The 27,369-nt window shown below is 37.5% G+C and overlaps 1 protein-coding gene across 10 annotated transcripts in view; it reads right to left on the reverse strand.

Moving 5' to 3' along the window:
- The window catches only part of DMD (dystrophin), a 1,301,546-nt gene that overhangs the window by 704,187 nt on the left and 569,990 nt on the right, over window positions 1–27,369 (reverse strand). For all 10 annotated transcript variants that reach the window (XM_054189211.1, XM_054189212.1, XM_054189209.1 and 7 more), the window contains 8 exons: window positions 25,760–25,972; window positions 21,708–21,821; window positions 20,019–20,174; window positions 17,687–17,857; window positions 15,088–15,270; window positions 13,456–13,590; window positions 12,556–12,705; window positions 2,896–3,057 (listed from right to left, as the gene is read on the reverse strand). In XM_054189211.1, coding sequence (XP_054045186.1) covers window positions 2,896–3,057; window positions 12,556–12,705; window positions 13,456–13,590; window positions 15,088–15,270; window positions 17,687–17,857; window positions 20,019–20,174; window positions 21,708–21,821; window positions 25,760–25,972 — 1,284 coding nt within the window. The remainder of the gene's footprint in view (window positions 1–2,895; window positions 3,058–12,555; window positions 12,706–13,455; window positions 13,591–15,087; window positions 15,271–17,686; window positions 17,858–20,018; window positions 20,175–21,707; window positions 21,822–25,759; window positions 25,973–27,369) is intronic.

The raw sequence follows: 27,369 nt of genomic DNA on the forward strand, positions 1-27,369 counted from the left end.
TCAGACTACACAGAAGTACAAAGTGGAGATTCTCTTTTCCATCAGAAGTTATTAAATACAAATCTAAAAATAATTATCTGAAAAATATTTTGCCATATAAATGTAATATTTTCAGTACAGATTTATTTTCTTACTGTCAGTTAGAGAGTACTTGAAACAAAGCCAGCAACTGGAAAATTCCTGTGATGACAACTTAATTCCTTGTATTTTCTTGGTAAATGTAGGGAAATTAAAGCCTTCAGTTGGGATCATGAGATCAAGCACACAAACAAGTAATCTTCCCTTATGGAATATTGTTTTAGACTTTACCTCATTCCAGCTTTTTTCATCATTAGACCTTGAGGAATCTGACCTGATTTATCTGTGTGGTTGCTGTTAGATTGTTTTGGCTGAATACAGCATCTTTAGTTGCACTCAAAATGAGTTGGGTGGCAGTGGCTCTCTAGCATTAAATTCCCAGTGCCACATGGTGGAGTAAGAAGCACACAGAATTTACATTCAAAAAATGATCCAAAGGAGAAGCCGAACAGCACATACTTAACTCCCCTTTCTTTCTGCCTACTTTCTGAATAAACTGAACTGATCATTTCACTTAAAAAGAGGAGCTAAATATAATTTCCTTTTCTCAGATTCATTTCCAATCAGCTGAACCAAAGATTATTCCTCCGATCAACGCAGTAAACAGATTTGAATTTCTGAAGCAAACACACAGAGCTCCCAAACCATCAACAGCTTTCTGATTACAAATTCTCCCATATGTTCTTTTAGAAATGCAACACATATTGCTAAACGGTGTGCTAAATCCCTCCGCATGGATAAACTGACCCCTGCCCAGAAAGCAACATCATTGACTGAAAGATTCCCATTCCAGCCATGCAGACACTATTACAGGGTGTCTTACATGAATTAACTGTTTTCAGCTCTACAAAAGAGCTGTGCCAGCGGAAGCTCCACAGGAGATGTGGCCATTCAGTATGTGCCTATTCTGCCACTGGTTGGCATGGCCATTCAGTAAAGGAATGACTCGGTATATTTACCCGCATGAAATTTGTTGTTTATCCCCTTTCCCTATAAGGATTTTAAAGGGCTTCAAGACTGAACTTCAGAGAACTTCAATATTTGCATTAAATCTGTTCAGTTCTTAATTAAGTTTTTTTCATTAGGTCCCACTGGCATCTTAAAGTAAACACATGAAAGGGAAAACTCAGCAACTTCTACGCTGGTTTTCCCACAGTGGATATAGTATAATCAGGTGAACCTGACATCAGACAATAAAATCTCAAGAACAAAAACAAGTTCTGCAAAAGCACTGAGCTGAAATTTTCACATGAAAGTGTGCTAATTAAGGCCGGTTGAGTTTTGTGCTGCTTCAGTTGTTGGAAGTTCTGAATTACTTCCTTTTACACAGCTTGTAATCAATTGCCAATGCTGTACCTGAGGACGCACATAAACCAGATGCGTCCATGGGATATATGAAGCACAATCGAAAATTACTACAGTGTAAGGGTCCAAATACATCAGAAAAAAGCACACTTTCATATCAAATTTTTCTTATGTATTAGAGTTATATAATTATAAGAGGAGAAATTAAACTGACACGTCTTTAACAAATAATGATTTGTATCCTATTTCATTAAATAATTATTTACATTATTCATATTTCAAGGAAGGAGAAAACGGATAACTAACATAGCTTAGGATTCAAACTGAAACAATAATTCGCCTGAATCTGATCCTATTCTTATACTGATGTAAATTAGAAGCAAATAATTTAGAATCAGTTTCAAAGTAAGACTGAATGCAAATATGATCCTGTTTTCTAAATATAACTTTTTTAATTCATACACACACAAAAAATATCTGCATGTACTTGCAAACACACACGCATACACACACACACAAAGCAACTGAAAGGTACTTCTATCTACATTTAAATTCAAAAGACATGGAAACTGTTATTGTTAAACGAAAGAAAACATGATTTTCAGGGCCACGTATATTCAGCTCTGAATGTATTTAAGATCATCTAAGCTACTGCATGTAAGACACTCATTTTTTAGAATGATTTAAAACTCTACAGGCATGATAGAAAAAACACAATTGAATGCATCTTCTAAAACCATTATCAAGCATTCATTTTCAATTTCCCTGTAGCCTTTTTTGTTTGTTTGTTTACTTTTGTAATCTGACTTCCTAAATTTAGATGGAATATACAGAAAAGTTGCTGTACATAATATTGTAAACTATTAATAACTTTATACCAGAGCTATTTTGTTTTATTTAATTTGTATTGCTACCACATTAATGTTGCAGTAAAACAAATGTTATAGAAGAAAGAATGAAAGAGTAAAAGTAAGAATTAAATTTATTTCAAAGACTCAATAATTTCTAAGGAATGGAAAAAGCTGTTTCTGTTAAAATTACCTGAGCTGTAAAAATGGAAATATAAGTACATTTATGTGCACATCATGAAATAATTAATAATGTTGTCTATGTTTCAATAATTTAGTAACAATCCCTGGGCCACGTAATCAACTTTGTAAAAGCGCCATCTAAGAGTAGGGAAGATAATGAGTTTCTTCTTTCTAAGATGTGAACTGCATTTTAAAGGGTCACACTGTTTGTCATTTTAAAATTACTGCATAGTCTTCCATCACATTTCTAGTTCTTTACATTTTCTGGACAGGTATATAATATAAATCAGAAGGAAAATGTGACTTTATTAGAAGATTAGCTTGAACTTCTTGAAGTAATTCTACCTAAAATTTACTTGCACTTTCCTGCTGATCATGTTGCAAATCCTTGTTATTAACATGAGGCTGAGGAGCAACCAAACACTCTTTGGCTGACTGAGAACACCAGTAAGCACGTCAGTTCAACCTGTATATAACTTACCTGTGCTTCCTGAGGGACCTGTGCTGCATCAACTCTGTCTGCAATGTAGGCCGTTAGCTGTTTGTCAATAACAGCAAGAGACTCTTGGATTAAGCGGAGGGTTTTGTCAGTCTCCTGGGCAGACTGAATACTCTGTTCAAGACTCTTTTGTCTTCTCACGGCCTAAAAACAATGACAATGTTATCAATATTCACAGTAATAATGCATATAATACATTTTTTTCCTCACGATTTTTTTCAAAAAATGCAGGCTAAGAATCAAAACTAGTACTCCTGACTTGTGCTCATCCACCTTTTTGTATGATAAGTTGCGCATCTTTTTGCCACCCATTCAGTTCTTTTTCGTAAGACACAAACAAAACCCCAGATTGCACAGACAAATTCTAAAAAACATAGGACCCTGAAAAAGCAATGCATGCATTGAGGATTTCTATACAGAGTGAAAGTTGGCAAAGCTGCATAATAAACCCATCCTGATAGTGCAGTCTTTCATTCTGAGGCGTAGCAGTCCTCCTGATGTTATTATACAGTTCAAGGGATTTTGTTTACTGAGAATAGGGTTACTGTCATCACAATCCCATCTAGGACAATCCACTTCAGTAAGTGAGAGGGATAAAGACTCTCTTGAGAAGGAACTCTCTTATATGAAGTATAAATAGCTGTCTGGAACAGAGGCGATGCCTACTTGGGAAAAAAAAAAAGAGACGGATCCTTGTCTTGTGTTGTCTGTGGACTTGTCCCCTATTATCACCCTAACCATAGTCTCTTTTAATCTAGCAAGTTGATTTTTGCTTCTACTCCACCACCACTGCCTACCAAATCCTCTTTTCGAGAAGGACGCTTTCCTTTCAAAGGAGCTCACTTTATGGTTTACCAAATCAGAACAATAAATTCTCCTTCCAAGTTGTCCTTAAAACACACATATATTTAAACACTTGACATAAATGGGTTACCTTTAAGTATTATTTGTAACAGTTTAATACGGTATTTAGCAGGTAGTAAATAAGCTGGTACCTTCTTCCATCTGCCATCGTATCCTCCTGCAGACTCATATTTTACTAAGACTACAGCTTCTGCCTAGCAGAGTTTCTGCTTTATACAAAGCACATAATAATTACCAACAATCTAAAATGCAATACAGATTTTCTCTGTACAAGCCTAGCCATACTGCTGACCACAGAATAAAGTGACTAACTTTCTTTGACATGAATCAAAGGAGGAGAGGAAGCAAGCAAGCACTCTTTAAATAACATTGAAAGGTGTCCTGCCATTTTTCAAGTCAAATCACACTCTTTCTTTGGTGAGCCAGCTATACTTTAATTTGATTTCATACCTATTGCAAAACCCTTGCCTTGAACAAAAATATCTCTCAGCAATTCAGTGAGAATATCTGATGTATCTGTACCTTCTTCACGGAGCTCAGATTCTTATAGAGCTTCACATTTAAGAAATGAAAAAGATTATTTCTTGTAAGCATTCTTGCTAGCTGTTTGAGTTAGTTAAAGGACAGGGATCCAATCAGTATTTACTATATTTGTATTTGTAAGCTGCTTTGTGCTATTTCAAAACAGCTGATCAGATAACCTTGTATCGCTGCCAGTTCCAGGAACCTTCTGTGGAACTGAGCAGCTTTACATATGAGACCCACGCTGTCAGTGTTAATGGAAGCACCTGAGCCACTAAGGTACTATTACCCTCCCAAATGAACCATTAAAACTGTAACTTCACAGTACGGTACCAAGACCTGCCATTTAAATGATTCATCGGATTTGAGATTTTATATTACAATGTTCTCAGCCTGTTCAAAGCAGTGGGGTTAAAAACCACAGCTTCCATTTACCTTGGCATTTCTTACATCTAATTTATAAGCCTGGCTAAGATACACTCACTCTCTACCTTCCCATTGGCATCACTGTACAGTAGATTGAAAGACACGTTAGATCAGAAACAGGGCAAGTAGCTTTCTACAGCGCATGGGTAAAGGCATCCTCCTGGATGCATGGAAGAAAACCTCTTTGCCTTTACCGATCTCTTTGGATAACTGGTAGGACTAACCTACATACATAGTCCATTCGTACTGAGGGCTGCAGTGCCCTGATGTTCAGAAAAGCTCACCATTTAAAGTAAGACACTGAGAAAGTTCCATTCTTATCAGTCATTAAAATAAGTGCCTGCACTTTCTGGAAAATTCAATATACTGGACACAAACTCGGTGCTACCTCCTTCTGAAAAACTTTTATAGCAATACTTGAAGCTTTGAACTTTTGTTAAATGACCCACGCTAACAAATATTTGCAATTAGGCACTTGGCTTAAGTATAGAAAAATTTGCTGCCAGCCTCAGGAGAAGCTTGCATGCAAGTAATGAAGTAGTTACTGCTGCCCGGAAACTCACAAAAAGTCTTAAAATTGTATGACAGATGTGGTAATTGAGAAATAGTCACCTCTGTGCTGATATCAGCAGAAACTATGTATATCAAAGTCCTGTTATAGAATACAACTGGAAAAATGAAAACATTCCCAAACTCATTGATTGAATATTAAAGCAGATAAAGTTAAGAAATAAGGACAACAAATCCTTGCCTGAGTCTGTCAATTTTTATGGCTGTATTTGAAACAAATATGAAGTCAGATAAACATATATAAGCATGCTTGTGATATTTATGGGCACACAAAGTACGTATGTACACACACACTCAAAGACAAAACATTCTCCTTTCATTGTCTTCAGAGATAATTTGATTACAGCCTGAGAAACCTGCGTGACATTTTGTATCTTCCAATTGAGGTGAAAATACATCTTTTCCAAAAACCCTGAACAGTTTAGTTGAATGAATGGATGGTATCAGACCAAGATGTGAATGCAGCGGTATGAGAGAGGAAATATTTTGGCACTGGGAGCAGAACCGCACAGCTGAATGCTGGGCAATGGCACCTTCGCAGTTGTGATGATTTTCTCAGATATAAATGGGGGCTGCTTTAACTTTTTTGCTTGTATTGATTACAGAGAACAGACCCCATCCTGCACGCTCACCTAAAGTCAAGCCTCTACCCTGACCCTGCTCAATTCACACAACAAACGTAACAGAAAAAGCCTTCACAATAATCTTATTAAAGGTACAATACAATCATTTAATGTAAGATATTTCTCCAGTACACGACGGCTGACTCAAAAACCTAATCCTGTTCACTAAGTCAGTCCCTGGCACTATCACTGGCATTGCAGAATACTTATCAATTCAGTCAAGGGAAATGCCACAATATGGAGGAGGCTTCTTCCTCTCTTTCAGTAGGAAGGAGAGTTACTGATGGAGGTAAGCATTAGAGGGCTTTACAAAAAGGGGCAGACATACCACACGCTTACATCTGTCAACCTGAGCTTCAGATTTGTCCTTAAAACTTATATATCTGTGCGTGTGAAAATCTATATATGCGTATTTTTAAAAGACGTGTGAAAGTTGAAATGTCATATATCTATAATATAAAAATATCTTAACCTATGTTGTACTGTTTTTTTTGGGGGGTGTGTGTTTTGGTTTTTGTTTTTTGTTTGTTTGTTTTTCTCTGAAAGATTATGGTTTTTCTATTCCTCTGTGGAAGAAATAGATGCTTTAGGTTTAACATCACAGTGTATAAATGGGTCTGAGGACATAACAGAAAGCTCTAGCTCTGCTATCAGATCATAGTCAACAAAGCTGAAGGCTTTTGTCTCTAAAGGGAAGTGTCTGACAGTTAATTGCTAAATAGGAAATCTCAGGAAAATAACCAACTGTTTAATTATTTCTGAGCCAGTGAAATGTTGACAGCTGTCAAGGAAAATAAAAACAAACAACAAAATCTGCCATTAGGCACTAAAAGAATGAAAGAGAAAAGCAAAAATATTTATGGACTGTTTTTTTTTAAATCTCTAGACATTTTTATAGATTTTTAGTTATTTTTTATGATTAAGCGTAACGTTTGTTTTTTATTGCTTTCTTGCATATGCTTTTTATTGCATAAATCTGTTTACAATTTAACAAAGATCAATGGTAAATGCAGGAAATGGTAACTTTGCGTATTATTCATATAAAATCCGTATAAATGGCTGCATCGAGAGACAATCAAATATCAGGAAAGCTGGAGGTGTTCAAACAGTTGCTTATGACTATAGCTTGTTCTTTGATGTTGAATGTTACAAAGCTACGTTTAGAGACATTGCCACTTTTTCCTTAAATAATACATTTCATGTATTTAATGACATTAGTCATGCATGCAGTTACTAAGATGTTAGTTAAGAGTTTTATGGTTAAAACTAAGTAGAGTTTTGTTGTTGAGGTAACAACTGCTGTAGTCAGCAGTTATGCTGTGGGAAAAAAATAGAACAAAACTTTCCAAAAATTATAGTAATTTTACTACAGGGTATATTTATTTAAAATGTAGAAGAAAATTCATTAATTAGCTTATAAATTACAGCTCATGGAAAAGGGTCTGTTATGAAAGGCATGAATACGTTAGCTCTTTTTTTTGGTCTCAGTTATACTCTCTAATTATTGAGAAATGTTACTGCAGGATAAAGCTGAGAAGTTAAAAGTTAGAAAACTTTAAAATTCCTTCTTAACTTGTTTAAATTACTTTAAAATTTAATCTAATTCTTGGTGTTATAATGGTTGTGTCTGAGAGATAGTACAACATCTCTACATTTTGCATTAAATTGTTAATATGTTAATATATGCTTTTTTGTTTGGAATCAGAGTGGATTAGTGTTTAGATTTAAACTAGAAACACCTTTTCTAACATTCAAAGCATTCATTTCGGGCTGAGGAATTTTTAATACCCTCCAAGCTAGAACTAATTCTTCCACAAATTCTAGTAATATTTCACAGTGTGTTTTTAAAGTAAGTGGCTACAAACATTTGACCGTTTAGCAACAAAGGGATATTCGTCTTTGATCAACTGTATTCCAAACCTGCAAACTATACCAAAGAGGTCATCTTTATCTCTTTAGGTTATCACTGCAGACAAACAGTGCCTCAGAACTTGTAAAAGCAGCCCTCTTAGCAGCCTTCAAAGCAATCACGTGGAGATGGGGCATGAAGAATTCTTTCTCCTCTTGAGAAGAGACCAAAACAGAAAAATTGTGTCAAATGATGCATGTGTGCTCTTTGAAAGGAACAAAGGGTAATCTTGAGGGGAGTCCTAAAAGAAATTAAGAGACAGTCCCCCAAGAATAAAAATTGAATCTAGTGTAAAGCCCATCTGAACAACAATGTTTTACACAGTTTTTTGCAAGCATAGTCTCAAGAATATGTAGCTGACATTTTTGAAGCTTGCTGGACTTGATGTAAATCACTTTCGGCATTACAGGGGATGATAGCCACTTGCAATATTAGCTTGAAGTTCTTGAGGCAACAGTGTTTTTTAGATCCAATATAGAGAGTTGTAAGCGAATCAGACCTTGAAAAGTAAAGATAGGGTATATGCCACTTATCGATCAGCTCCAGATGTTCAAAAGCAAACTAAACACACTCAGTCTCTGTTAACTAAAGAAGATAAGGCATATAAACATAAAGCCGTTATCTGCCTTTAAAAATGAATCTCTATCTCAGTAGCAATGCTGAATTGTCTTGCAGCATCATTCATATGGAAGTGGTTTGGTTTGGTTACTCTATTAGTAATGAATAAGTATTTCACATATCAGTTTCTGCCAACATGAGCTTATTGCCTTGGTAATTACCTGCACAATTAGTCAAATAAAAATAAATAACTTAACCACATTAGGACATCCTATTAGTCTGTCTGAAGTAGAAGTGACCTTGAACACAAGCTGAATAGTGCGATGTGTCTGCAATGTATTTTTATGCAAGGAGAGTGCATGCTGTTTGGATTTCAACAGGGCTACACAAACAGTACAGAAAATTCAGTGTCCGTAATCCATGAAAAAGAATGTGTGAGACTTCAGTGGAAAAATTAATAAAACATTTTGTTGTAGAAAACATGCAGTAAATAAGTGGTGTGACTGAGTCCCTTGCGTTTGAAATAGTTTCTTTACAGCTCTTATATTCACATACAGATCTCACTCACCATTAGTATTTGACTACTAAATATCAGATCAAGCTTTTAAAGAAGGATGGGGGGGGGCTCCCCCCTCACTCCCTGCTTTTTGTCTGTATTTAAATTACATTGGATTGCAGTGAATACATTTCTAATATATTTTGCTTAGATAGTCTAGTCATCCAAATTGTCTCCAGAATTACACAGTACATCTTCATGTTGCACCTTCCACATTTAACCCCGGCAGCTGGCATAAATTTTGATTCAATGCCTATTATTGTGAAGAATTAATAGTATTCATTCGTCACTCAGCAAGACTATTTGAAAGTCCATTTTTCACACACTGGAAGACCTCTGTATATTCCCAGTGCTCTCCTGCAAGTCAGGAATGAAACAACAGATACAAAGAAGCAGAATTCCAGGGAATGCATCTGCTTTCAAAACAAAAAAAAAAAAAAAAAAAAAAAAGAAAAAGAAAAAGCAGGCTATGTTTAATTTTCTGTTCTGATACTGCCTTGTTACTCTGTCCTGTAAGGTTGTTCTGTGTTTATTTAGAGTTTGTCCTCATCTTTGTTACTTGTAAACTACTAGTAGTTGAGCTATTTCCTTACGTATCTTTGGTTATCTTAAAATTCTGGTGAATTCTGTTTCGTCCTGCCATTATAAACATATACACGCAACTAGTATTAGTACGCACACAAACATATGTTAAATAAATTCCTTGTATTAAAAGTAAATATTCATGCACAAGTATCATAGTCTGGAACTGATTTACCAGCAAAAAAGTATACTGTCCCACTAGTGAGATCTGTCAAAGAATTAGTAAAATTTTCTTCATGGAGTTTGTGACAAAGATTGCTAATCTAGCCTATTGCTAGACTTGAATCTCCTTGTGCCAAATATGTTCATATATTGAAGTATCTTTATAAAATCTTTCATTGATACAAAGAGTAATTTATTGTTTAGTAAAGAATGTATCTGCAAGAGAACGTTACTCATATTGAATTTTGGAAACAGAATCATAGAATCATAGGGTTGGAAGGGACCTCTGGAGATCATCTAGTCCCACCCCCCTGCCAGAGCAGGGTCACCTAGAGCAGGCTGCACAGGAACACATCCAGGAGGGTTTTGAATGTCTCCAGAGCTGGAGACTCCACCGCCTCTCTGGGCAGCCTGTTCCAGTGCTCTGCCACACTCAAAGGAAAGAAGTTCCTCCTTGTGTTTAGGTGGAACTTCCTATGCTCAAGTTTGTGCCCATTACCTCTTGTCCTGTCCCTGGGCACCACTGAAAAGATCCTGGCCCCATCCTCCTGACACCCACCCTTTAAGTATTTATAAGTGTTGAAAAGATCCTCCCTCAGCCTTCTTTTATCCAAACTGAAGAGACCCAAATCCCTCAGCCTTTCTTCATAAGAGAGGTGTTACAGTCCCCTAATCATCTTGGTAGCCCTTTGCTGCACCCTCTCCAGCAGTTCCCTGTCCCTCTTGAACTGGGGAGCCCAGAACTGGACACAGTACTCCAGGTGTGGCCTCACCAAGGCAGAGTAGAGGGGGAGGATGACCTCCCTCGACCTGCTGGCCACACTCTTCTTGTTGCACCCCAGGATGCCATTGGCCTTCTTGGCCACGAGGGCACATTGCTGGCTCATGGGCATCCTGTTGTCCACCACAAGTCCCAGGTCTCTTTCCACTGAGCTGCTCTCCAGCAGGTCAGCCCCCAACCTGTACTGGTGCATGGGGTTATTCCTCCCCAGGTGCAGCACCCTACACTTGCCCTGGTTGAATTTCATAAGGTTCCTCTTTGCCCAGATCTCCAGCCTGTCCAGGTCTCTCTGTATGGCAGCACAGCCTTCTGGTGTGTCAGCCACTCCCCCCAAGCTTTGTGTCATCAGCAAACTTGCTGTGGGTGCACTCTATCCCCTCATCCAGGTCATTGATGAATGGGACTGGACCCAGTACTGACCCCTGGGGAACACCACTCGTCACTGACCTCCAACTGGACCCTGTGCCCCTAATCACGACCCTCTGAGCTCCGTCTTTCAACCAGTTATCTACCCACCTTACTGTCCATTCATCAAGCCCACTCTTCCTAAGCTTCCCTATGAGGATGCTGTGGGAGACCATGTCGAACACCTTGCTTAAGTCAAGGTAGACCACATCTACCACCCTCCCCTCATCTATCCATCCAGTCATGCCATAATAGAAGGCTATCAGATTAGTCAGACATGATTTCCCCTTGGTGAATCCATGTTGAGTACTTCTGATAGCTTTCTTTTCCTCCACATGCCTTGAGATGACGCCCAGAAGGAGCTGTTCCATCATCTTTCCAGGGATGGAGGTGAGGCTGACCGGCCTGTAGTTCCCCGGCTCCTTCTTCTTGCCTTTTTTGAAGACTGGAGTGACGTTGGCTTTCCTCCAGTCCTCAGGCACCTCGCCTGTTCTCCAGGACCTTTCAAAGATGATGGAGAGCGGCCCAGCAATGACTTCCGCCAGCTCCCTCAGCACTCTCGGGTGCATCCCATCGGGGCCCATGGACTTGTGAATATCGAATTGATCTAACTGATCCCTCACTCGATCCTCCTCAACCCAAGGGAAGTCTTCTTCTTTCCCCGTTACCTCCCCCAATGCCTGGGACTCCTGAGGGCTGAGCTGAGCAGTAAAGACCGAAGCAAAGAAGGCATTCAGTAACTCCGCCTTCTCCTCATCCTCCGTCACCATGGCTCCTGTTTCATTCAGCAGTGGGCCCACAGCTTCTCTGGTCTTCCTTTTGCTTCTGATATACTTGTAGAAGCCCTTCCTGTTGAGCTTGACATCTCTAGCCAGCTTTAATTCCAAGGCTGCCTTGGCTTTCCTCATTTCATCCCTGCACGCTCTGGCAGCATTCTTGTAATCCTCCCAAGGGGAGAAGATTAAATCCACTAGATGGTCACTTCAATTTTGAAATTTTAGGGTTACCTATTGTACTTCTTTTAGCTGGGATGCAGTTAATTTTCTTCACAGCAGCCCATATGGTGCTGTGTTTTAGACTGGTGACCAAAACAGTGTTGATAAACAAAGGGATGTTTTAGCTATTGCTGAGCAGTGCTTACACAGTGCCAAGGAAGGCCTTCTCTCTCTCGCTCTGCTCCTCCCAGAGAGTAGGCTGGGGGTGGGCAAGAGGCTGGGAAGGAACACAGCCAGGACAGCTGACCTGATTTGATCAAAGAGATCAAACCACACAGAGTCATGCTCAGCAATGAGAGAGGGCTGGGGGGGCAGTTTTTCCAAAATTGCCATTGCTTGGGAACTGTCTGGGCATTAGTCTCCTGGGGGCGAGCGACTGGTTTTGCATCACTTGCTTTTTCCTTTTTTTTTTTCTTTCACTTATTAAATTGTCTTTATTTCAATCCATGAGTTTTCTTGCTTTTGCCTTTACAGTTCTCTCCCCCCATCACAGGAGACGTAGTGAGTGAGCGAGCAGCTATAAGTTGCTTTGCTACCTACTGGAGTTAAACCACCACACCTATGCAAAACTTCTACTTCTAAAATAAGTCTTTGTTTGTGTACTGTTTATGAACTGTACCAACAAAATTTAATAATAGTGCTAGACTGTCAGCTGTTTAATGTGAAGACAGGTCAATTATAAAACATACCTGCTGCTGAAGTTCTTCCCATCGAGTATTGAATTTCTCAAGTTTCTCATTGATCAATTCATCCAAGATTCCACCATCAGTTAAAGTCTGAGCCAATTCCCGAATCTGATTGCGATTGTCTTCTGGATGTCTCATTAAACGCTCCAAAGACTGAAACAAGGTCAAAAAAGAAGTTTGTTTTCCTTTCTGTAAATAAGATTCTACAGAGCAATCACAATTCCCCTTAAAAATGTAAATAAGAAACTTCACATTTCATAAAAAATAGAAGTAGAGAGAAAAGAAAAATATCTATGTTCCATGCCTTGACAACAAATGTTCTGTACTACTTATTACCAAAAAGAAAGAAAGATTTTTCACAAAGTAATAAATTGGGTGCTTGATTTTAAAAACATGGACTATGCCCAATGAGTTCAGCGGGAGTATTTATGTACTTAAAAATAAAAAATTTGCTTGCGTGTCTGAACAGATGAAGTTCGAAAGTAAAAACACATTATCAATGCAATGTTTTGATCCACTAAGAGTATTAACTTAATTTCTACAGATTTGAAAGGTTCCATGAATAAAAATAAAGTAATAATAAACAGAGTTGTAGTGCTAGGATGAAAGCTTGCTCTCTCTGAGGTCTTCAACTTTTTGTTGACTGGCTTAAGCGAGGCCACAATTTTTAAGAACATGTATTTCATTGTCACAGAAAATTGTCTATGACATCAGGCATAACACATTTATTTACTCTGTTTCACTTAGATGGATTCGAATTTGTTGAATCAATGAGAACACAGGACTTCCCAAATATTCTGCATCTTGCTCATGTGTAATGTTGATTCATAGTCTGTTTTGAATGTCATGTGACTTACAATGTATTAATACAGGTGATTTGATATTATTTAAGTCAGCACTTACATCGAGAGACTCAGAAATCTCTTCTGCACCTCCCTGGATATTTTCAGTTGCCTTGAGTTTCAGTTCAATCTCATTCAACCATTTATTTTCTGCATCCAAATATGACAATAATTCACGCCAACATGCCCACACCTCCTGATGAAGAAAAAAAAGAGTTTATTGAGATTGGAAATCTCACAGCTAACTTTCACTTATTAAAACATTGAAAACATTGCATGCTTCATCCAGAAAACAGCTTGGTTGATATCTGATGGTTATGGTGCCATATAGCTGATTTTTTTCCCCCAGTATTTATATGTCCCAAATAAATATAATACACAAGCAAAACTTTTCAATTAAACAGAGTAAAACCACAGAAGATAACAGGAAAAAGCGAACACTTTTGCAAAACACAACTTGAAACTTCTGTCTCATGAATTATCCAGTTTATATGCTTTTATGTAAAATTTTCTTGTAATATATAAACATACAAAAAACTTATAAATTTAAGTCTTTCTTACAAGATGTAGTTAGGTTGCTTATATATTCTGTGTACTAATCACTTAAAGCACAGACTAGTAATGTCTAAAAACACTGCTTTCTAGAATTCTGACTGAAGTCTCTACAGAAATTAATTCTAAACAACATTTAGTGCAATTTACAGAACACTTAAGTGCTAGAGTACTAAACATAATGTTGTAAAATGAAATTATGTTCTTACTCTTCTGGAATTAAATTATTGTCTAATATTTTATTTTTACAGTGCCTGAAGATACTTAAATAAGCAGATAAAGATGGCACTTTATACACAAGCGGAACATTTAAATGTCCATAAATCATCTTTTCATTGTTCCTTTTTTGTTAGTAGATGTTAAAATGATTTTATTGAGATGCATTAGGCTGTTTGCAGATAAAGTTTCCCAGAGTGTCATTCTTCTCACCTATCTTTGGTCATGTCAAATGTGCCTAGTCTAGGAGGAGGTTACAGAGGGATATTACCACACAAAAACAACATCAATGATCAGGGGGAATCCAGATTATGCACCTAATTTTCCACAATGAAATTTAGAGGAGATAAATTTTACCCAGGTATATAATTGTCCTGTATGAAGTTAGCTATTGCAAATTAGTTCACAACAAAAAATCATACCTAATTCACTGTGACCACTGTATAATATGCAAATAGTCCTATGGCAAGAATCTGTAATGGAGTTTGCCAAAATGGCAGGGTCAACTCAAAATGAGTCAGACATACTCAGCTTGCCAGCAGACCAAATTCTGTTCCCATGCTCAGATAACACAATCTCCAGGGTCAGTTAATCAAAATCCTTAGCCACGGAAGAAAGAAGCCTAGAGGAGTTGGTGAAGACAACGTCACAGGCTTGCTATAGAAGCCAGATGCTTGGCTTAATCTCAAGAGGGATAAGAACCCTAGGCAGGCATTGCTGTCTCTCACCTAAGAGCATGTCTGAGGTTTCTCTTTTAATTTAACTCTCTAGCATATATAAATCTCAACAAGATTTAGGTATATGGCTCATAAAGCGAAGACAGCCTTGGGCTACTCATGATACCATATGATAATACATCTTGGCTGTCTACCTTACTTCAACACTTAGAAGGGCTATAAATACAGCGACTGACAAGATACCCAACCTCCAAAGTTTTGCACTTTCCATTCAGTCTGCTGCAGAGTCGCTGGTAGCTGGTAATTAGAACATCAAGTTCCTTTTTCAAAGCCTCATGAGCTGCAGGTGGAGCCTTTGCTATAAAACTATTCACAGAATCAGTAATAAGCTTCACTTTCACTTCTTTTTGCGTGGCTTCCTCCTTTGCTCTCTGCGGGGAAAGAAAAAAAAAAAAAAGAAAAAATAGTTGTAGTCCTGATTTAAGAAGGAAACTGATTTCTAATAGCTCTTAGAATTCTCTCTGACAGAATTCTCTCAGAGGGAAAAAGAAAAATGATCCCACAACAAAAACACAAAAAATCAAAAAAAGCCAAGAGCCATTTAATTCTCAGACTTTCTGACATAATCTTGAATACATCCAAAAAACCTTTTTTTTAATTTTGTTGCCAATACATGATATTCAACACGATTTAACATCTTCTCACAGCTATTTAGTTTTCTGAAGCTCTCAGAATAGTAGAACATTTCAATATTTATTTTTTTCCCAAGAAGTGCTCCAAATATCTTTGCCATAATACCTTATGAACCACAAATGACAAAAATCCCAAAAATTTGTTGTGTTACAAATCCACGTACACTGGTTTAAAGGTATAATGACAAGCAGCAACATAGAAAAAAAGGAAAACACTTCTGACTGATTTTCCTCTCCTTGCCATTGTTATTAACTTGCATTTAAAGAGAAATTGAGAAAATCATTTTTCTCCAGTGTATATTTTACACTTTCATCACAGCATTAATGTTAATTTCATTCTTACACTTTACAGAGATAGAAAAAACAATGTCAGCATTCACCACCAGTGAACATTAACCTAACGTGAAGAGAGGACAAAGCGAACATGGAACATTTTGCCAAACAGCACTTTCTGTGTTAAACTTCTCTGCCTAAGGTCTTAACAGAGGACAGACACCGGAAACAAAGATCTGAGGGACACAGAACCGCAAATGGATTGTAAATTAAAACCAATAATTTACAAATCACATGTAACTGATCTGGAACCACCAACCTGCCACCTTTTCCCCATTTTAGCCTATGTAACCACAACAACTGATCAATCCGATTCCCAACTTTCTTCCTCTACCTTTTGCTACTCTTCCCCTTGTTATGTCGTCTCATTAATAAGACGTCAGATTGTCAGAATTGTTTCCTCTGACAATGGGATGGTGTCTATGACTGGAGTCATATTACTACTGAAAACACAGTGATGGTATACATAATGTCATCAGTATGTACTGGTCTTCACAGGAATTTAAGATGAGAACTTCCTGACGACACTAAAATGAAACCTTGTTCCCAACAACCTTCTTTCTCTCTGAGTCTGAGGAAGTCCATGAACCAGAATGACTGGCATCAGGCTGTCATCGCCAGAGAAAGCTTACTAGGTTGCTCTTGGCTTTCCTCTTTCCTAGCTGTGGGAAGAAATGGGCTGCAGGATGAACAAAGAGTTCTGGTCCAGATTTTGCCTGTTGTGTGACAGGAGGGGTGGCTGCAAGCCTTTGGGGAAAAGGATCATCAGAAGCAGGTGAAGGGATGCATGACAAGTGATCTGGTTATCTGCATAGGTCGAGGTGTCACAGTTTGAACATCCCCATACTTCAGCTGGAAGTACAGAATATTCACTAGGAAATCCACGGGGATTGTCTAAAACTATTTATTCAACCGAATTTTATTATGCAGTGCAATGTATAAATTTGAGTTTTGTTATTTAATTACTAAAAAAGAACTGTATCTCTGCAGCAGATGTGTACTTTTGATATATTTGTCTCATTTACAATGAATCGAACTTCTTCTGTATATTTCTATAGATTCTGTATATTCCAACTAGCATCAAATCACTTCTGTCGGTACATAAAGAGATCATCAATTGCATGGTCAGATAATCTCAAAACACTGGCAAAACCCTGAGGACAATGAAGAGTTTGCGAACAAAGTGTTGGATGGATTGTTAAAGCCGTATAATCCGACTTCCTGAATAGCACAGGCCAAACAATTCACCTATGAAATAAAAATCAAGCCTACATCCAGTGGCTGCGCAACAGTGTATTCGAGCATGTATCCCAAATTAGTCCTTTTTTGTCCAAAGGCCATATTCATCCCACATGAAAGAAACATTATTTACTTGAGACAAAAATATACTGTTCCTACACTGCTATATTAAAGAAATAAAATAATAAATCACGCATACTTAGTACATACCAACATGCATCCTGAAGTACTAAATCTTTTTTTCCTCTAGTATAAAAAGACATAGAACTGATTTCACTCTATCAGTAAACTGCTGCTAACATCTGATTCTTAAGAATTATTCCTTAAGTAAAAGAATGTTGAAGTTGTATCAAAATCAAGTATCCAATAAATCAAAGAGGGAAAAAGAAGCAACGCAGTATTGTGAAAGATTAAATGTCTTCCAACATATTCCAAATAGAAATTACTTCAAGCTGCCTACTTCTTTAAGGATAACAAGTAGATCTCAAAAAGCACCTTTCTAAATGAAAGAGTAGACTTTCTTTATAATGAAAACTTCAAAAAGAACTTTAAATGCAGCTCATGAAAATAGTTAATCTTTTACCTTCAGCTCCTCAACAGCTTTCTGTAATTCATCCGGTGTTTTATACTCAAAATCTCTTTCCAGGTATTCTTCTTCAGCTTGCGTTATCCATTCATGCATCTCTGACAAATCTTTTCTGAGACTCACAGTCTTATCCAAACCACCTTTTAATGCTGCCTTCTTAGCATAGGCCTTTAAGAAAGAAAATATTACACGGTACTTGAAGGAAGGCTACTGTACAAACTTGACAAAATTTTAGCCTGAAAAGAACCCAAATTAAATGCTATACTAATAACATTGCTGTAATGAGGCAGATTTTAACAAGTAATTAGATAGATATTAATAACAGGTAATCAAGAAAGTATTACATGTGTGTATACATCCTTTTTTTAGTGAGTCATTGCTGTGCAGAATGAGTTTTCAATGATCCTACAACAAGACTCTACACCATATGCTGAGGTCATCAGAAAACAAATCTGAAAAAACATCATCCAGGGACTATCTTTTAAAAGATGTAAAAAGAACAACCACAGGAGATCTTGAAAGTGCACCCAAGGATAAAACCAGAGGCTTTTGAGATGTAAAGTCAGATAACCACCTAAGCAGTTTGAATGCAACTTGCTAGAGAATAAAGCAACATGCATATCTTTCTTTTATGGATGAAGTCATTATTGAACTGCTCAGAAAGGTATATCCTAAAGAGAGAGGTAAGTAAAAAAGAAATCTGATACTGGAAGAAGCCACTTATCTTAAAAGGAAAAATACCTTTATTAAATCCTTCGCCACTCACTATACAGGGGTCATATGACTTATGTTATATAGCTCATGTATAGAACTAGAACTAAGTGATCTTTATGGTCCCTTCCAATCCAAGCCTTTCTATGATTCTATGAATTGCACATCAGCTTATCAAAACTGGCCAATAACTGATGGAGCCGTTGGCTGAGCCATCTTCCAATGGCATAAAAAAAGTTTGCAACAAAACCAGCTAGTCACACTGCTGCCATTTTTCAAAGTTGGGTACGCAGAGCTGATCACTCAGACATCCTGCACTGTGATGCTACATAAGTAAATGTTATTTTCGGTATCACCAGGAGGAATTATTTCTTAGTATTTGTTTTTTCTGACTGTTACTGGTTTTGTTACCCCTTCTTGAGGACTGGCTGTTAAACAGAAATGTTGCTCTACACGTATGTGGTTTTACAGAGCAAAACAGAGTAACAATAAAACGGTGGTGTTCAACAGAACCACATGTGGCCCTGCAACATTGCTTCTTCCTCAGTCACAGCACCAGGAGAGAGGGTAATCTCCCATCACCTGTAAAGAGTATCTGAATGCCAATTGTCAGCTCTCACCAATCTGTTAACTGCATGTATATCGACAGAAGTGCAAGGATATCCGATTTACCAATATTACAAAATAAGCAATTAAAAACTCCACATTAGTCGAAAGGGAAAGACTACAGGTCTGGATCAATAAAATGTCTTAGAGATGTCAAAGATCAACTTTTTTGATAACCATGTTTATCAGAAAAATACATGGAGGCTATTTTCCACATGTAAAGTGAAAATAATAAGTTTAAGAAAACATTAGGCCACCTTGAAAGGTAATGGCTTTACTATTATACAAATATCTGTTAAAAAGAGTAGACAACAGAATGAGCTAGTAGAAAAAAAGTAAAAATAATATAATATGAAACACGTTTCCTTTCAGCTGTCATAAGGGATGAGAGCCCAAATGCCATCAATGAAATAATACTAATTTTTAGCTTCCTTAATCTGTAAAATTATTTATTAAAATGCCTTTAACTAAAATAAAAGAACTGTCCTTTCCTGTTATGCCCCTTTCTCTCAATTTCATGTGACCACTGGAGACTGTAATTTACACACATGCATATGTGCACATACTCTTACGTCCAAGTTACTGAATTTTGAATTCTTCACTGCTTTAGCATCCTATGTCATCTACAGTAATGATACGCAAGTACGATGACACAAAATAAAATGTAACAGACTAAATACAGAACTTGATTTTTTGGCAAATGCCTACATACCACTTTCAGAAAGCTGGTTTTGCAGGAGCCATAAGTTACATTTCTGTTAAGATCTAAGATATTCCCATATAGCTTTGTTAGAAAAATAGGATGGTATTCTATTATAATATAAAGATACATACTTGACATGTATTGCTACATACTAAATAACATTTCAGGTATAGAAGTTCAATTAACATGAACCAAATATGTCTAAATGTAGTTTAATTTCTACTGGATATGCATAGAAGGACAAATTCTGCCAATAAGAAATGTGATTATTACTTTAAAATGAACCAGTCACGGTGGGAGACTTGATACCTGTTGGCAAATGTGTTCCCATTGAACATTGAGCTCCTTTAGTTCTGCCTCTATTCTGGAAGCAAATTCTGGCTCCGCTTCACTCTTCATTTTCTTCCCAACTTCATTAACGCTGTTCAAACTGGGCTGGATTGTCTGGATGTCATTTACTAAAGCCTAAAGGAACAGCAGAACATTAGGCAAGCAGCATTCACACAAGTATTCAGATAGACTATCCATATCAAAATGTGTCTACATGAGACCTCCGGTCCAGATCTTAAGTCAAATGAGCACAATTCACAGACTTAACTATGAAAATAAATAAAAAAGGAATGAGCAGCTGTAATGTGATACAGTATTCTATATCAGGTAAAGTTCATTTGCAAAATATATAATATAAAGTTTTAAATGTTATGTATATACCTTATATAGACACATGTATGGCGTTGCGTTATATGTATTATATCCATTACAATGACTAGAACTTTTATTCGCATTTGTGCAAGAGCATTCCATCATAATGGTGGAAAATTGTGAATTCATCTTATTAACTATGCCAGCATTACCCTTGGGTTGGTAATTCACCTGATAACTTCCTTAAAATGATCTGAATGGTGATATTCTCTGGTTATGTCCAGTTATTAGAATGATATTTGTGGTTGAATACTATTTAAGCCCTGAGGTAGTTCTAAATTGCCACCTCCAATTTTATTTCCTAAGGCCTTCTTCGGTGCTGCAGATGTTACCTGGGCTTCCTACACAGTAGAAAAGGATGAAAGCGTAAACACATAAAAGATGACGAAGATTTTGGTAGCTTTATTATATATTTGATGGTAATGGCTAATATTTGTGCAAACTCTTCATAAATTCAGGTGACAGATTTTAAAGGAGTTACATGTAACTTACTACTCTGTAGAGATAAGAGTTGTTCTACACAATTTATGATCATTTTTACTAACATAAGGGGTAAGAGAGAAAGTCTGAGGAGCTCATAGTTCTGAAAGATCAATATGTATGTTTCAAAATATTTACACATCCTGCCAGAACATTGACAGAACTTGTAAATTACACTGAACATATAGACAGGGACTACGATGGGTTACAAGATTCACTGCACTTACACACTCTGTTGGGATAGGCAGAAGAATTTGTAAACCCTGTGATGGAAGTATCAATACTTCATGATGCCTTAAAACTCTGCTGGGACAAAATACTGGAACTTGTAAGTTTAGCGAATAAAAAAAAAAAAAAAAGATATAACTCACAGGACCTGCAAGTTCTTTCAGTACAGTCAGAAAAGCTTGTAAATCATGTGTGAATAACAGATACAGAAAAAGGCCTTCCGGCACAGATTATACAGTTTATAACAAATACACATGCAAATTTTGTAAACTCAACAAAGTAAATAAATGGTTACCTTAAAAGGCTACTAACTTATTATTTGCTGCAAGTAACCTCTTTTATGTTTTGCTCCTGCTATAAATACATAAAGATACAGTCACTGTATGCCTCCTCTCTGTATTAAAATTTCCTGCTTTTTCAGTTTTCCTTCAAACCCAGGAAAGGCGGGAAATTCAAATGTATTGCAGAAGACAACCCCCTTTACAACATCAATTTATTTTAGGAACAGTAATAATTTGTGAAACTTCTGTATAAGCTAGGCTTATAGAGAAGAAACGAATAATTGCCAAGCAGGCCAGTAATACTCACTGTACACTGCTCGAGTTGCTTTTCCAGTGCTTCTGAATCACCAAGGGCAGGCCACTCTTCCTTCAGAAAAACATCCACTTCAGCCATCCACTTCTTCAGTGTTTTAGTGTCATTCTGTTTATTAAAAAGATATTTTATTGCATCACACAGAACCTGACTGGCAATAGCGTAATTCATCCTGGCACTATGACTAAAACTCATCGCAATGTAATGTCAAGATTATTGAACTGTCTGAAAAATAAAAACACAGCAAACAAGCAAAACCAATTTTATCTGGGACTGTCATCGCCTGTTTAGCTTGCATTCTGACCATTTCTGCCCAAGTTTAATGTGTCTACAGGCAGGCAGCTTTCCGGCTCTCAAGTTTATGCCTTAAAGATATCATTTGCGCTTAGATGCTGCATGCCTGTTCATGGGTTCCTTGTACGGCTTCAGACCACTCGTACTTGGCAATCAATTCAGGTTCACCTATCAAATCCTCCTGCGTTTCAATTTAAATTCCAGGCTCCTTTTGGAAGTTGCATGCTCTATTGCCTGTTTCTCTACCAGAACACAACACAGAAAAACTCCCTTACTACTCAGAAAGAAAAAAAATAAATCGTAGCAACAAACAGTAACTGAAACAGAGTCACTTCAGAAACTCAAATCATATAATGACTCAATGAGTTATTTCAGAGACTGATTCTCAGTTACTGTTTCTAGCGCTAGAATATTTGTAATCAGCAATTTGCTTTCCATAGTCTTTAATTAACCCTTGCAATTAATAAAAAAAGCTGAACAACAAATGCTTGAAAAGAGGGAATGCCATCAGTCCCAGCCAACATTACATAGATAATTTAATACCTTGAAAGGTGGAATGAGATTTTTAAAAAGTCACTTAAAATTACCTTAAAATGCCACTTTAAGTATAGATGTGTATATTTAAATAAAAACTATAAATAAATGACAAAAATTCAAAAAACAAATTACAAAGCATTTGCTCATCAAACTGTTTTAACCAACAGCGAAGTACATATTGATATTATATGCTGAATGCAAAGTTGAATTAAAGCACACAGAAGGGCATTTCATTAGAATACAGACTGTGCCCTAAAATGTGTACAAAAATGCCTTAGCAACTATTACGAGATAGATAACCAAACGGAACGTTTTCCTAATGTGCTTGATATATTGATATAACAACAAGCTACTATGGAAAAGGAACTGAATTAATAAAACCAATCATACAGAAATTATCAGCATATTTCAGAATGGCAATTACCGAAATACTGTTTAAGTGTCTACTGTGCATTCCATTATCAATCAGTAAAAATAGTTCAGAATCATATTTCATGATGAAACTTTAATACCTTTACAGGAATACTTTAAGTATAGTTCATTAATGCTGCAAAATATAGATCTGATGGGATTTACTTAAAAAGACATCAGTCTCCAGCTACCAATGAAGATCAAATGTATGACTTGCATTTTGAATCAGACTGTAAATGCATTTTATTTATTGACGCTGATTTCATCGTATCCCACGCTGACACATTCCATAAATTGCAACAGCTAAAACAATCGTCTGGAAGATAAGTCATTCAAGGAGTTGACATGACAATGACTTTTATATTAACTGTGTACTACAGTTACTTCAGCAATAAATATAAAGTCTAAGATTTGTATGCAACAATAGGTCACATAGCTTTAAAAATACGTGCTCTACAGCGCATGGTCATGATGTTCAGGACTTTCTCCTTTTAAGAGCAGTGGGGGAAACTCTAAACCTCTATTCACAAAAGTGGGGGGGTATGGTGGGGAAGACAAAAGTTTAAATTTGTCAAGCATAGTGTGTTGCTCTGTTTTGTGCAATTGCAAATATTTCATTATGCTATTGATAAAACCACTTTCCAGTTTTCCTATTTATATTGGGTTTATGTGGCAAGGTTTTGGTAGCAGGGGCGGCCTCTGTGAGGAGAGGCCAGGTGCTGCCCTGTGCTGGACACAGACGGTTCCAGGTCCCTCCAACAGACCCACCACTGGACACAGCTGACCCCGTGGTCAGCTAGTGATGCCTAGTGATAATACAATTAAGAAAGGTGAAAAATGCTCGACAGGCAAAGGAGGAGAGAAAAGAAGTGAGAAACAGCCCTGCAGACACCAAGGTGAGTGAAGAAGGAGGGAGAGAAGGTGCTCCAGCTGCTGGAGCAGAGATTGCCCTGCAGCCCATGGTGAAGACCATGGTGACACAGGTTGTCTCCCTGCAGCCCATGGAGGTCCATGGTGGAGCAGATATCCACCCTGCAGCCCGTGGAGGACCCCACACTGGAGCAGTTGATGTGCCCTAAAGGAAGCTGCAGCCCATGCAGAGTCCCACACAGGAGCAGATATTTCCTGAAGGACTGCAGCCCGCGGGCCAACCAACACTGGAGCAGGGGAAAAGAGTGAGGAGGAAGGAGCAGCAGAGAGGAGCTGGTATGGACCGAACACAGCTCCCATTCCCCACTCCCCTGCACCCCTTGTCAGGAGAGGATACAGGAGTAAAGCAACGGAGTGTAGTCTAGGAAAAAGAGGGAGGGGCAGAGGTGTTGCTTTAATATTTGTCTTTGTTTCTCACTACACAAAGCTATTTTAATTTTCCCCAAGTTCTGTCTGTTTTCCCCATGATAGTAACTGGTAAGTGATCTCCCTGTCTTTATCTCAGTCCAAGAGCTTTTCCATCCTGTTTTCTCCCCCTGTTCTGCTGAGGACAGGAAGTGAAAGAGCAGCTGGGGCATCTGGCTGCTGGCCAAGGTTATCCCACCGTACCATTAAGCTTCATTTCATGGCCAGCTTCAAACGTCAGAGATGTAGCTATGGAGCCAAAGTTACAATTTAGAGTAATGTGGCATTTCAGTAGCTAAATTATTAATGTTTCTATTAACTGATAAAATGTTTCCTCCTTTTTTTGGTCCACTTTGCTTATGTGAAAACTGACTGAGAGCAACAAAATAATGAGTATTTTTTTTTCTTCTCTAAAAAGTTTTTTTCCCCTCTACAAAAGCAGAAGCGTAAGAATACTTTGACAGAAAATGTTTTCCTGACCAGACAACTCTATCGAATTAAGCTGAAAATAGCAATTATAGTTCACATGCTATTGTATTGTAATTCACAACATGGAGGTAATCATATATCATGTTCTACTACAAGCAAGCCAAAGCCAAGGACAGAAATATTTGTGTTGTAAATAGAAGAAATACAGAGAGACAACACTGAGAAGAAACACGCTGTGAGAACACAGCTTTCAGTATGGCTGCAGGACCTCAACCTTCAGAATTTCCTTTGTGATATTCCCCATGAGTATGCAAGTGTTCATTTGCATGGGGTGAGAAGAGAAAAACATAAAAAAAATAATTAAAAACATTTTCTCCATTTTTGTGACTGGTTAATCTGAATGCCTCTGAAATCTGTCCCTTGAAATTATATAGAAATGGCACAGGAATATGTTCAAAATTGACTTGTTTTAAATCTTATAACATCTAAGTCATAGACATACACTGTAATGCTGATACATGTGTTATACAAATAAGTATAAATAGGAGATCCTCATAATGACAGAAACAATGTATGGTCCCAATGCCGACATTCTAAATACCTGAAATTCACACAATTGTGTAAGTCAGTCATATGTGCTTCTGCTTTCTGGCAGCTGCTGCCAAGATACTACCATATTACGAATGACTTTAATTATGTAAGTGAATTCATTAAAGTCAATATGGTTACAGCTACTTCAGCTGCATGAAAAAATACTTCAGCTACATGGAAAAAGTAGGTAGAGGAATATTAGCAGTAATTTCACTGAAACCGAAGTTAAGTTTTGCTATAGAAACAACACAGGCAAAAACAGCCACAAAATCAGAATTCAAGTAAAATCTTGGACCCACTAAAATCAAGCCAACATTTTAGTACATCTTATGTACTGTTTTGATATTTCACTTTGGTGTTACTTTCTTGAGGTGTATAAATGTGTTCTGTTCTAGTCACACAGCCACAAGCCACCACATAGTAGTTGAGGCTGAAAAAGTTTGGTTAACCTGGAATCGCTGGAGTTTGGTCATAAGCTCCTCAAGTTTCTGGCAATGTTCCACCAGCTGCGCTGATAATTTCTTCCAGCGGCCAAGGATCACCTCAATTTCCGTTCGATATCTTTGGCTGACTTCTGCAGGGGCTTTCCTGGACATGTCTTCCACAGTTGTGCTGAGATAGTTCAGGCCTTTTTGCTGCTCTTGCAGAGAACTTTGTAGAGCCTATGAATCAGAAGCAAACAGAATCCCAAATTCTGTGTTGGGCAATTCTCTCTGTTTCACAAACATAGGGGAGACTGCTGAAGAAAGGACTGAAAACTGAAAAAGTAGGTCACCTTTACTAAAACATCCAATGACATATTCTACTGAACAATTTGAAATTGCTTTTCTCACACAAACTAGAAAAAGGAGATTTTTTTTAGTTGAATTGAAATATAACTAGAGGTGGTTATACTTGTTAATAGAGGTGATCCACATACACTTCATTAATTTGAGGTAGGAATTTACTATGGCCCTAATGATTACACTTTCAAAAGAATCAGACTACACTTGGAGAAAAAGAAGTTTCTTCTCAAAATTTCTGCAATTCTTAGCCCAAATTTGCTGCACCTAACTTTTTTTCTTATGGTTTCAGCTGAGATTGACTTTCTTACTAGCAGCTGATGTAGTGCTACGGTTTGGATTTGGGATGAGAATAGTGTTGGTAGCGCGCTAATGTTTTTGGTTGTTGCTAAACAGTCAAGGCCCTTCCTGCTCCTCACATTGCCCCACCGGCAAGTAGGCTGGGAGTGCACAAAAAGTTAGGAGGAGACACAGCCAGGACAGCTAACCTCGGCTCACCAAAGGGATATCCCACACTGTATGACATCATGCTCAGTATATAAAGCTGTGGGAAGAAGAAGGAGGGCAGGGATGTTCAGAATTATGGCATTTGTCTTCCTAAGTAACCATTACCCGTGATGGAGCCCTGCTTTTCTGGAGACGGCTGAACACCTGCATGCTGATGAAATCGGTGAATGAATTCCTTGTTTTGCTTTGCCTGCATGTGTGGCTTTTGCTTTACCTGTTAAACTGTCTTTATCTCAGCCCATGAGTTTTCTCACTTTTACGCTTCTGATTCTCTCCCCCATCCTGCGGAAAGTGTGCGACTGGCTGCGTGGTGCTTGGTTGCTGGCTGGGGTTAAACCACAACATTTCTATATTCTACTTTTTATTTCTACATATTCATTACAAGTTGCATCAAACAACATGCTCATTAGCCACCCAATAGTAGAACAATATCAAACATTGAAATGCAGGGAAGGTTTGTACCCACTGGCAAAACATGTTCCACATTTGCGTCTGCTTGTAAATCCAACAGGAAATCTGACAAAGCCCGTGCTGCATTTTGCAAATCGCAGTCGTTTCCATGTCAGTACTGGAAAATTAAATGAGCTAAATCTATACTTAACTACCAGAGCCATTGTCAAAAGGAATATTTTATATATCATGGGGACAAACAAAGGCTTTTCCTTAACATGTTTGACATCTTATAAAATTGGTTTAAATGGTGAAGAACACTTTCAATCCTTTAACTTTAGGAATCGATATAATAAGTAGCCACCGTCTCCTGAAGCCCT

This window comes from Rissa tridactyla, chromosome 1 (assembly GCF_028500815.1).
Source record: "Rissa tridactyla isolate bRisTri1 chromosome 1, bRisTri1.patW.cur.20221130, whole genome shotgun sequence".
Lineage (NCBI taxonomy): Eukaryota > Metazoa > Chordata > Aves > Charadriiformes > Laridae > Rissa > Rissa tridactyla.